Source organism: Anomalospiza imberbis, chromosome 7 (assembly GCF_031753505.1).
Source record: "Anomalospiza imberbis isolate Cuckoo-Finch-1a 21T00152 chromosome 7, ASM3175350v1, whole genome shotgun sequence".
NCBI lineage: Eukaryota > Metazoa > Chordata > Aves > Passeriformes > Viduidae > Anomalospiza > Anomalospiza imberbis.
Genome location: NC_089687.1, coordinates 16,838,216 through 16,850,521, shown reverse-complemented (window position 1 = coordinate 16,850,521; position 12,306 = coordinate 16,838,216). Strand labels below are relative to the sequence as shown.

The following is a 12,306-nucleotide window of genomic DNA, read 5'->3' as shown; positions in this document are numbered from 1 at the left end:
TCAGCCACATTTAAATTCTATACCCTCCTACTGTCCGCTGTGTTTGTCTGTAAAGCAGGCAGGAAAAAATCTACAAGCAAAATTGATTTTAAAAGGCCAGGTAGTAGTTGTACTATGAGATGATTTTTTTGTTGTGTTAAAAAAAAAAAAAAAGTGATCAAAGAGCAGTACACTCCAGCAGCTATAAGAGACCTCATGAAGCAGAAAAATCACTGAGAACCAAATTGAAAATGTACAACAGCAATGTCTTGTCAACACTTCTGTACAGAGCACAGACATGACAGCTAAAACAGACAGAAGAGAAGATGCTTTTGACAGCCAGTGTGCACAAATTATTCCTTGAGTCAGATGGCAGCAACAAGTTACCAACTAGAAGATCTGCATGACAACCAACCATCCATCTGTATCAAACACCATCTGGCCGAGATGACTCTGGCTTCTGTGTGCTTGACATGGCTCCCAGCTCTAGAGACTGGCAAAACAAGTGGCCTATCGGTAACTTAAGTAGTAAACTGTTAACAACAGCATGGTGGACAATCCAACAGTGTGTGGAGGCCACACAGTGAACAGAGGAAGTTACTAGAGTAAAGCACTGTACAAAGGTAATTCAAAAAACAGAGGAGTTTGGTTCAAAAAAAAGCCAGACAAATAATAAAACCCAAGTAATTTTAGTGTCAACTCTTCTTGACAAAATACTTTTGTTCTCTTTTGAAATCACAAAATTCAACTACTGAAAGTTTGATTAGGACAAAGATTTAAACTGGTAGTAATCCTTTATCTAAGGCTTTAAATTTTTAATTTCTGAACCAGTGAAAATGCAGAGAGCAATCTGGCAAGCATTTAGTTCACTTAGCACTGATGATCTCACGCCTCTCTGGCTTTCTTGCATAGACCTTGGAAGGACTATCTCATCTTGTACTTGTGCCTTGTTTCTTGGTCAGAAGATTCTTTCATGTACTTTTAGATGATTTAGGAGTATTAACTTAACTGGCTTTCCTTCAAATAGTTCATAGCTCATCCTAAGAGACAGAATTTAAAAGATCCCTAACATTCTAAAATGTCTTGCCTTTTGTTAATTAGTTGCAATTTCAGCACAAAAATCACACTACTTCTGCTTGTTATGTAAAGAAACATCTACAGATTTACACCAGCACTGCTGCAAGGCTATGAATAGAGACAGACTGCACAGTGGATGATTGCCCACATGACTGACTTGAAATGTGTTTGCTCTGTGATGCCTTGGCTAGTTTATTTTGCCATGCAAGGAGATAGGAAGATTGGGCCCAGATATCAGAATATTCTCTATTAGATTCTTCCCTGCTTCCAATTCTACTACTGCTCCTTAACTTGACATGGAATATGGTTCATCGGCCCCTGGACAAAGTCCCAGCCTACCAGTTCTACTGAGTATCAGAAAGTCCTGTAGCAACAAAAACATTCAAGCCTTCCTGTAACAGAGGTTCCACTGCTGGGCAGAATATGCATGACAAAAAGACTATGACAAAGCCCAAACCTGACAGCCTTGAAATATGCTATCTGAGAAGTTCTAGAGGAATTTTGACTGAACTAATGTTTTCTGCAACAGACTAACTAAAACTTCAAAGGTGCTTCTTACTGGTCAGAATGCCTCTAGAAACTTTCTCTTATTTAATTAAAAAATAAATGTACCAGTTATTTTTAAAAGAGGAATACTTATTCTAGCAACTTACAGGTACATTTGTCACTAAGATTGTTCAATTTAAGCTATTTATATTAATAATATAAAAAATTATTTTTAAGACTGCAAATTGAATTCCAAAAAGTACTTTATTAAAGTTAGGTAAATTTTATATAAATCTTTGCTCTGTTTACATTAGAAGACTTCATTAATCCTCCAGAACAGACAATACTTTTCCAACCTTTAAAACTAATAAAAATACAAGGTCAAAAGACAGAAACCCACCTACTAAATTCAAAGCCTAATGAGTTACTTTGCGTACTGGCATGGTTTCATAATGGCAATTTCCAACTTTAACAGATGCACTAAAGTGTGCATAGCTAAAGTGAAACTGGTATCTACATGTACTACCATCTTCCATGGGAAGGATGGCTTTAAAGATAGAATTCAGATTCCAACACCTACTTTTTGCTGTAGTTCTTTCACAGCATGGTCCCTATCCATGCATGCTTGTCGATAGGCTTCGTAAGCTTTGTTAAGCTGCTCTCCGATGTTTTTGTCCATAATTCCCAATGTTGTTTCATCACTGGAAAGATGGTCAAGTTAACAGGCCTGGAATGTAATCAGAAGGAAAAAGAAAGAACACTAAGAAGAAGAGTATATAACTAAACATATATATAGCATGACTTATATTACTGTTGTATTCAACTGATACGTGCAGTATGTTTGACCATTAACAGCACAGCTTGAACTATAGCTCTGTTCACCTCAACATTTAATTTCATGTCCAGGGATAGGTTTAAACAAAAGACAAACAAAAACAGCTTAACTATTAATCCAATTCTGGATGTATAGAACGTATAAATGTACCTGTAATTAAAGTATTTAAGACTAAGACTTAAAATTGGTGCAGATTAACAGTTACCTGATTTTATGTGATCTCCAAAAGTTTAATGTTTGCATAACTGTGAAATAAAGACAGCATTAATGACCAAAGCTAAACTCAGCTTTTGGCATTGTGTGGAAAAATCACACTATACAAAGCCAGTGTCCAGAGACAGAGGATTCCTGCAACTTTATTCGAATTAAGGGAGGGAGAGTCCCCTGGGGCACACATTCATGGAGTTTTCTCTCCTTTCGGAGGGCACAGCCTCATTTTATCCTAAATTTCAGGCCACATGTCGCCCTCTTCCTTTCCCTGTTGGCTGAGGTATGAGGAAGATACTGCCTTCCCAGACTGCCTTCCACATATCCCCCCTTGAACCTGTCGTTTTACCCCTAAATTCAGAAACTTGGGCTTGTAAGGACCCATTTGTCTGTTTCAGGAGTCAAACTGTCTGGGCTGTGCAACAAACTTGCTGCTTGAAGTTGGTAAAGACATTAAGATCCATTTCAAAGATCTTAACACCCATACCCTCACCCATGGAATTGTTTGTAAAGACATTAGCACACACTTTTCCCATCAGCATTAAGAAATAAAGATATAAAAACTCAATTAGGTCACACAAACCTATCCTATTCTGTGCCAAATTTGAAAATATCAACACGAGCTACCGTAAAGTAGAATTAAAAAAAAAATATCTAAAAATCAGTGATACCAACCAGTATGAATTATCAAGACTTGGACCTTTTCACGCAATATTATGAACTTTTTACACTTTTTGTACAATTTCAGTAACAACTCCCAAAACTACAGCTCATGAACTTTGACACATAAGACTAGAACACTATTAAATGTCGGACTCCAATTTCAAGAACTTTGCAAACACAGGTCATTTGCTTCTATAGTAACATATGATATTAATTTTAAGATCAAAAATTTAGCATAATACAAGTATAATAGAGAACAAATTAATGAAGTCTCAACCCCCACCCCCACCCCATGACAAAAAAAATTAGCAATTTCATCCATCCTGGTATTTAAAGCACTGTGGACTGCCACTATCGTCTCTCACTATCTCCTGGGATTATGCATAAACCACAAATACTTCTAAAGAAAGTCACATGAGGATAAGCCCGGCAAGAAGAATATAAGGGTAACTTCCCTTGGACACTGCTCAAAATTATGAAGATTGCAGCTTGAAGATTTTGTTAATGTTTCCTTGCTTTTGAATATATTCCCTATCATAGGGCATGAATACAGAAATGTGGTCTGACTTTTCTAGAAGGTTCAACAGAGTACTGTATGGACATCACACTTTTTTGTCCTGCAGATTTTATTTTACTGATATGTTCCTACAGGAAAAGCAATTGTATCTCACCTCTGGCATAGCTGTGTTGCCTTGATTTAAGGCTTTACAAAATCTTAAGAAATCAGGGCGACATAGCTGTACTTCAATAGCAGCAAAGTGAATTCTTTAACGACTTGGAATTTTTTAGGGATCCTTTGATGTCATAAATGTTACTGAAATCCAAGTTTATAAGTTTTGCAAAGAAGGCCTACAGTGTTTCACATGAAAGGCTTTGTTTGTTTTGACTTGTTTTGTTTTTGTAAACACCAGTAGTGTGCTCAATAGTTTATAATCCCTGACAGCGCATAGTGTCTCAAAGCATTGTTAGTACCACAGGCTACTTTCATCCACCTTCTTCGTCCCCCAAACAGTATCCCTTCAATAAATAGAATATTCATGCTCATATCTGGGGCACACCTTTAATGAAATGGGTAGGCTTTCTTTTCAGATGAAGGACTGTTCTATGTAGTTCAATCAATAAAATATTATATCTGCCTTCAGGGACAGGTGCTAAACTGCAGAGGGCATTGTTATAGCTGAAAGTGACTGAAAGTGTGTTCTCACAATCTTTAAACGTTTGTGAAGTTTGCATCAGTATTGATTTTGTACTCTTCTGAAATCCTCCACTGTTAACATCTTAGCTAGTAAATGGCATGTCCTATACATATGAGATAACTTCAAAAAATGAGTGCAATGGGATCTAAGAAACTGCGTTCAGTTTCTACTGGAGAGAATAGGGCTCAGCTCCATGTGACTCACAGTTCACAGAAAATGAAGGTTTTCATTTCATTCCATTCATGCAAACTCAAACCTCCATTTGAACAGCAATATTTAAAACTTATACCTAATTTCCAGCCTTTTAGTCATTCATTGTGACTGGGAACATTAACAAAGAGTGCTGCTGTCATTTGGACTCATGGTATCAAAAGTAATTGATCCAACAGGCAGAACTATAGCACAGTGCCTGATTTTCTACTTGGTATGGAAAAATAACTTACTGGTAGCTCCCTAAACTTCAGACTCCATGCAAAGAAAGGTCAGTGAAAGTCATTACTAGTGACACTTTAAGATGGCATTTTAACTAGAAGAACTGGTCCTATATTCACCCCATACCCTAGACATTCTTCTTTGACCTTACTCTTCCCTCTCTTCCAGCATGAGAAATCTTTCTGTAAACTGTATCAGTAAACCAATCCAGTTTAAAACTAAATACTAAATGTATTTTTGCTGCATTAGTTTTAATGCAGGTCAGAGCCACAGACCACTTCAAATGGCATGATAATACAAGGAAGCCTGCTCAGCGACAGAAATCAGCAACAGGCAGACAGAACTCCTGCGTTCAACAGCAGCACTGGTTTTGAATTGTAACACGAAGTCAGAGTTGTGTAACATTGTCACAAGTCTGCACTGAGAAGGATAGGCCAGCCTTCCCCAGCTCTGGCCCTGCATTTTTGCTGCTTACTGGTACCGCTATCAGTACTTCTGTGCTACACAGTTGAGTATGCCAAAGTAGCTCCCTACTTCCTCAAAAAAGCAACAACAAACCCCCTAAAAAAACCAACCTCGAAATTAAAACTGGAGCTAGCTCACTGCAAGGCTGCTGGAGCACTACTACCAGCACAAGGAGGCAGTGGGAACATGCGACTAGCCGTGGGCAGGACTGCCGCAGTCTAGATTTAGATTGGATTAAACTACTCTGTAGTCACACCCCGGGTTGCCTGCTGCTGGAATAAATAACTGCTTCTTATGTTATCTGTCTCATATCCAGAACTCCTTGCAGTTAGAAAAACTGGCTCATTTTCCTGCTTCTCCTCCATAGGCATCAATATTTATCAGGGAATTTGCCAACTGTTCCTTGTCATTTACCCTTCTCCCTGCATCCAATGAGGAGGAAAAAACTCCCATCCAACAGTCCTAAAAAAAACCCCAAAAACCAGCACACCAAAAAACCCCAACCCAAACCCCACTATTTTAATCAGTTATGATTAGTTATGCTGTATCCAAATTGCAGCTGGAACATAATTCTGCTCAAAGCTGACAATCCTGATCTTTAGGAACTTACATTCTGGATATTCATTAGATCCTAAAGACTTTCACAACTATTAACAGCAATATGTAGTCAGCAGAAATGCAGCACTACAAAATGCTGCATTTATTCTAACGGGGACAGAATTAGAGGAAGAATTTAGTTATAGAGGTTGTCCTGCAAGTCTCAATACCTGTGAGTGCTGTGCTGCTGGAGTTATGGCAATGACAACTGGAATTTCATATTTGAATAAAGACTTGTATACTGGATAACCACAGGGTACAGCTAATGTTGTAAGACAAACTTCTAAGTAAACAACAAATGAAACCTGCAGGTTATCTTAAAATACTTGCTTAAAATCAGAAACATTTTGCTGATATAGGTGGTGGGAAGAAAAGAAGTAGTAATATGCATTGTTATAGTCAAGTGCCAAAAAAGCTCCAACACAGATTAGCAACATATTTCTGCTGCAATCCCAGCTCAGAGCTCACTAGAGTTTTCATACTAGTTTTCATATTGCCTCAAAAACCACCTTAAATTATGAAAGAAAGGTTTTAGCTAATCATGTGTATATGCACATTAATTCATAATACACCTCCCTACCTCTCATAGTTTCATGAGAGATGTGAACACAGGTGCCATCCAACCACAAGTACTCTACATACTTCTGCTCTCAAAACAGATTTTTCGATTGCTATATTTTCTAATTTACACTGCCATCATCTTGGGAACTGCAAGTCTGTTGAGGTAATCATTTGTGAGATACTGAGAGCTCATCGAACTTCTTTTGTGTTTTGTTTTTTCCCTGATTTTTTTCTGAGTAGACACAATTCCTGCTTTGCCCGGCGGCGGGGTGCGTCGTTACCACAGCAGGAGCCCCTCATGGCACAGCAGCGGTAGAGCGGGGCAGCCCCCGTGCGCTCAGGGCTCGGCACGGCGATTCCCGGAGCGCTGGGGCTCGCTCCCCCACGCCGCGCCGCCGCTGCCCGCGGGGGCAGCCGCCTCTTCCCGCTCCTGCGCTCGCCCGCCCGGGCCATCGCCTCCCGGCAGCGAGCCCGCTGATCCCGTCCCCCGATTCCCCGCTCCCGGAGCGCCTCCGCACGCAAACGACGCGGCCCCGGCCCCGCTCCCGAGCCGGGCCGAGGGGGAAGCGGTGCCGCCGGGAGCGGGGGGCGGAAGCGCGGCCCGGGAGCCCGGGCTCGGGAGCCCCGGCTCGGGATCCCCTGGCGCGCACTGCGGCCCCGGGCCGAGCCCCGCCGCTCCCGCGGGAGCGCGAGGAGCGCGTGGTTTCCAAAGCGACTCAGACTTACGAGCGCCTCACGGAGCCCGCGGCCGCTCCCGGCACAGGGCGCTCGCTCCTGCCTGGGCGCCTTAACCCAGGAACCAGAACCGACTTCCTGCCGTGCCTCTCCCCGCCCTGTGACGGGGCGCTGCCCGCGCCGGCCCCGGGTCGGGGCAGGGCACGCCGGCGGCTGCCGGAGCTGCGGGGTTCGCGCAGGGACGGCACCTTCCTTGTCCGCTCCGCGCAAGGATGGGAGCCTGTCCGCTCGCCTCCGGCTGTCGGGCAGTGCCTCTCCTGTCTGCCTGCACAAGACCGCTCAAGCAGCCTCTGTGCTGCTCCCGAAGTCCACAGCCCTTTCCTGTCTCTGTCTTTCCATGACTCAGAGTGATTTGTAAATAACAATAGTTACATTTGTAATATACTTTTCACGCTCAGGGTAGTTTCTCTCTGAAGGATCTGTTGTAGGTTACTACTGAGGCATTTCCCGGCATGCATTTATTTAATGCAGGCGATGAATACTATAGGTAAGATTATAATGGAAACATACGGTTTTAATTTTGCTACTGCTACAAGCCCTTCTCTCTTTAGGTCACGTGTATAAATACAGCTTTTTTCCCTGAAGGTGTGTAGGAGGATGGTAGCTGATGGGAGAACACGAGGCATTTGTACACACTTGCCCAGGATACCATCACAGAGCCAGCGGCAGAGAAGTACTACAGATTTTGAATTAATTTCGGCTGTCTCTGAACCCCAGTGAACATATGCTTGCAGCCGAGCTGTGGTGTTTCGTCTAGGGCAGAGCTTTTCGCTTTGCCCACTCATGGATCAGAACTTGCATTCCAGCTATTACAAGATACCTACTGTGGGCACCCTGGGAAGCTTAAGGACTGAGCTCAAATATCACCACGGAAATAGCAGCCAGGTGTTGCTTTCTGTGCTCTTTTGAAGATTATTTCTATTATAATTTATCTTTCCTGCAAAGACTTTAGCAACTCTTTTGATCTGTTTTGGCCTGTACTAAGGCTAAAGAGACTTACAGGCAGATAGGTGAATGAGCCTATAAATATACTTCCTGTTTGGCCATTTTCAAGGACTTCAGGTGAGGTCCTAATGAACTATTAAGATTCAGAGAGAGTTTGCTCCTTTAGCACATTTCCAAGAAAGGGGAATTCAATTTCCTTTTTCAGAGACACTGCTTGAGACATCCAAGTTAAGGTTTCATTCAATGGGGTCTTTAAAAAATAAATTAGGGTGTGGGCAAAAAAGGCTATTGTTTCTCTTTTAATTCTACATGTTACATTTTTAGTCAGTTTTGGCAAGTAGTTATGCACTTAAAATTATAATGGATATCTCAGCTGAAACATAACCTGCATTTCTTAAATTCAGCTCAATAGATGCAATATAATTTGACTTATGCTATATTTAAGAAGGGATAATGTGCAGAAAAGTACAAGTGGGTGTTGTCTGATGGTAAGCATGCCTCAACTAAAATTATGGCTACCTGAATTCAAATAGCCATAACATGTATACCACCTCTGAAATACTACCATTGCATGTTAGTTGTTTTAGGGGAAAAAAATTGTTTATTTAATTCTAGGAATGTACTTAATGTAAATTTGCTGTGAAGGTCTCAAACCCATCAACTCAAAACTGACAACTATCTACAAACATGACTTTACAAAGCACATGCATTAATCTCTTAGTGCTTTATCAGTAATATTCTTCACAGTAAGACATGGGAGAAGCTGGTTTTTCCTCTCTCTTCTTTATTTAGTGCCTTCTTTCTTTACATTTCCTCCCCCAATACAATAAGGTATATTTTATAAGCTTTACAGTAACCCATCTTGATAATCTTAGAGACCTCCAACCTTTGAATAAATTAAATAGAAGAAAAGAAAAATGCCCATGAAAATAGTACAAAACCTCTATTTCATAGCTAAATTGATCTCTGATCTTTTAGAGCATTTTCTGCTTTACAGTCAATTACTAAATTACTTTTTGTCCTTTTCTTCCTCATCTTGCTTTCTTTTTCTTTGTTTTTTACTTTCTCCTCTTCTGTCTCTGTATTCCCTTCCCTACAGCTTTTCCAGGAACAGCTTTCTGTATTTCTGCCCCACACCGATATTTCACACTTTTATGTCATTGTCAAGGCAGGATTGCTTTCCTGTATGTAGTCCTCACAGGATAGCTGGAAAGAAGAAGCACATATCAGTGTATATTAAAATGATCTAGGATTTCAGGAATCTAGTGATCTTAAAAACAGTTACAAACCACTTATCTGGGCTTTGGGAGTGGTGGCGCAGGGCTTCTTGTTTTTAATATTTTATTTTACTTTGTGTTCAGAGTCAGAGAAAGTCTTTGACTACTTGTTTAGAAACTTAGAGTGGGGTGTTTTTTTGTTCTTGGTAGGGGGTTTTGTTTGGATTTTTTTATTTGTTTTTTCTTGGTGATTGGGATTTTTTTCATCGTGCAAATTTGAGTTGGTGCTCAGTGGGTCAAACAGCCTGTTTAAATACTTGCATCATCTATATGCAGTTTGCTGGTTTCCATTACTTCCGAAATGGTATTTTAACAGTCTGTGCTAACACTGCGCTCGTTGTTACACTGCGCTGAGGAACTCACTGCTTTCGGGAGAGGCTGCTGCTGGAGCAGCTGGCAAAGGGCTGTAGTTCATCAAAGGTTTCATCTGACTCCTTTTTATGATTCTCTCAGCTTATAAATGCAAATTGGCGTCGACTAGAAAGAGTAAAACGCTTGTTGCAAGTTTTTAATGTAGCGATTCGTTCAGACGCTAGGTGGCTCACGTCAGATGTTAAACCTTTTCCAGAACTTAGAGACTGTGGTCCCAAAGGAGTGTTCTGGGTGCTGGAATTCTCTGTTGCTCTGGGGTGTTTCACCGTTCTTTTAATCTGTTGCTGCTTTAAAAAAATAAAAAGCGTGTTTTTATCTTGAAATGCCTTTCCTGGTCAGAAAATGAGAACGTAGATTAATTTAGGCCAAATGTTGTCGTTCCTTAGTGTGAAGGAAGTTGAGGCTGATTATTTTTTCCCCAACATCAAGAATAGTAGTTGATGAGCCTGTGTAAACCTTAGTATGTAATTTACCTATAGGTTGTAATGGACAAAATTATTTTCTGGGTTCCAGAAAGCAAAGGATATTTAATCAAAATGCAGACACATAGATTTGGAGCACTATAAGCAACGTAAAAGTAATGTCTTATACTTTTTCGATGTATGTGAATGCTGAAGCTGATAAATCTAATTTACTCATTGTCTTTGCAAAGTGCAGGAACAAAAAGTTTGGATTTTCTTTTCTCATCTCTTTGGTAACAGTATAGGCAATCTTTATGTTGCCTGGAGGAGTATCAACAGGATTATGAAATGTGGTTTTGTGCTTCTTATGACTAATATTATCTGGGAACTTCCACTGAGAAATACCCAACTGAAGAACTTCCTTAAATGCAACGGCGTGCAGACAGTCATTCTCTGAAACAGAGACTTTAGCAGAGACAGCCTGCAAACCGGTTTTGGACCCAGTGCAACATTCTTTATTTCTGTAAGTGATGTCAATGATTTCTGGAGGCTCCCTACCCTGGAGAAAGGCTACCCTGCATGAAAAAGGAGCAGTGCGTCAACAGGCAACCCTGTATGCATGGGAACGGTTAACATACAGAGCAACTGTTGGACCAAATATAATACATACTTTTTAATATATTGTGAAGAGAAAGCCCATGATGATAATGACACCAAAAGAAAGTAGCAAGAGCTTTAGAAAACAAATGCTATTCCTCTCTATAGAATATAACCTGTGTTACATATAGAGGGAGTAAAAGATGGGGAGTGTAATACTTCTTTGAGAAGAATAGCCAATCCACTGTTTCTTAGTTAAGCTTCAAATAAACTTTATTAGACAGACTCTTAAGCTCTGTTTTATTCTAATTGTGTCTCTCCCCACTTCCCCTCAAACCACTGAAACTGAGTTCTGTAGAACAAAGTAGGGAAAACACCTTGAAAAATTCATGTTCTAGCATGAGTGCCTTTTTGCCATAGAGGCAAGTATTCGGGAAATTTAACATATAATCATTAATTTCCTAGATGTGTCAATGTGAAAAAGTGAGATATTATGGTATCAACTACATTACATAGACCTTTTCCCTTTGTTCCATGCTAAAATTCATTAAATCTTGATAGCTCATTTGTATAGAACTACATTATATACAATATCTAATATAAGAAAACAGGATTGATAAACAGAGCCTTTGCACTATTTATTAAATGTTTTTTGATCCCAAGCCTCTATTTAGGTTTTTAGTGTGGAGTAAGAGTAGAAGAAATCAAGGAAGATGTGTTTGAATTGAAACATTTAATTTCTGGAATCTTATGACCTCTTTTCCTCTTCTACAAAAAGGGGAGCTGTGTCATGCAGCAAGACCACAGATTCCACAGTATTATTTTTGTTTCTGTAGTGTCATAGAATTCCAAAGTTTGGGGAGAAGGAAGAGACAGCTGTTCATGCAAAGTCATTACATTAATGGACCTGTGTTAGTATACCTCTGGAATTTCTTGTCATAACTGCTCAGGATGTGAAAATTTTGGTGTTCAGGGGGAGATTGGACAAGTAAATATTTGAGAGATTCACTGAGGGAAACTATAGAGACAGGAAGCATCAATCTCAGGAAGTTCTCTGACCTGCAAATAGCTGGCAGCTGGGAGAAGACTCTGAGGAAGTATTACATATGCTTGCCCTGTTCTCATTCTTCCCAGGGCATTGATTTCTAGCCACTGCTGAAGAGAAGATGGGTCTGAACCAATGTGGCATATGTTCTTACGTTAATGACTTCATGCTGATACAAATGTGTAGGAATTTCTCTACATTAAACAATTTCCTGTAAAAGACCAGATTCTGTGCAAGTATAGGGAACATTACTATTGTAGAAGCTCCAAAAGATCTTGGAAAATCCATTCAGAATTATTTCTTCATATTTTGAGAATATCCATTTGAAAGATAGAACCTCTGGGCAAGTTTTTTAAAGATAATCAGTTTTATCTGTTTTCTCTCAAAGATGCTGTGTATAATTTGACTGTGTTTCTACTTGAATTATGATGACCAA

The 12,306-nt window shown here is 40.1% G+C and overlaps 1 protein-coding gene across 5 annotated transcripts in view; it reads right to left on the bottom strand.

Moving 5' to 3' along the window:
* TANK (TRAF family member associated NFKB activator) overlaps positions 1-7,337 on the bottom strand; it is a 30,027-nt gene extending 22,690 nt beyond the window's left edge. For 3 of the 5 annotated variants that reach the window (XM_068195672.1, XM_068195669.1, XM_068195671.1), the window contains exons 1-3: positions 7,225-7,333; positions 6,518-6,653; positions 2,123-2,269 (exon numbers count right to left, since the gene is read on the bottom strand). In XM_068195672.1, coding sequence (XP_068051773.1) covers positions 2,123-2,221 — 99 coding nt within the window. In that variant the 5' untranslated portion in view covers positions 2,222-2,269; positions 6,518-6,653; positions 7,225-7,333. Of the gene's footprint in view, positions 1-868; positions 1,522-2,122; positions 2,270-6,517; positions 6,654-7,224 lie in introns of those variants that run through there. The other 2 variants (XM_068195670.1, XM_068195673.1) reach the window with 2 other exon arrangements.
* Positions 7,338-12,306: the final 4,969 nt, after the last annotated feature.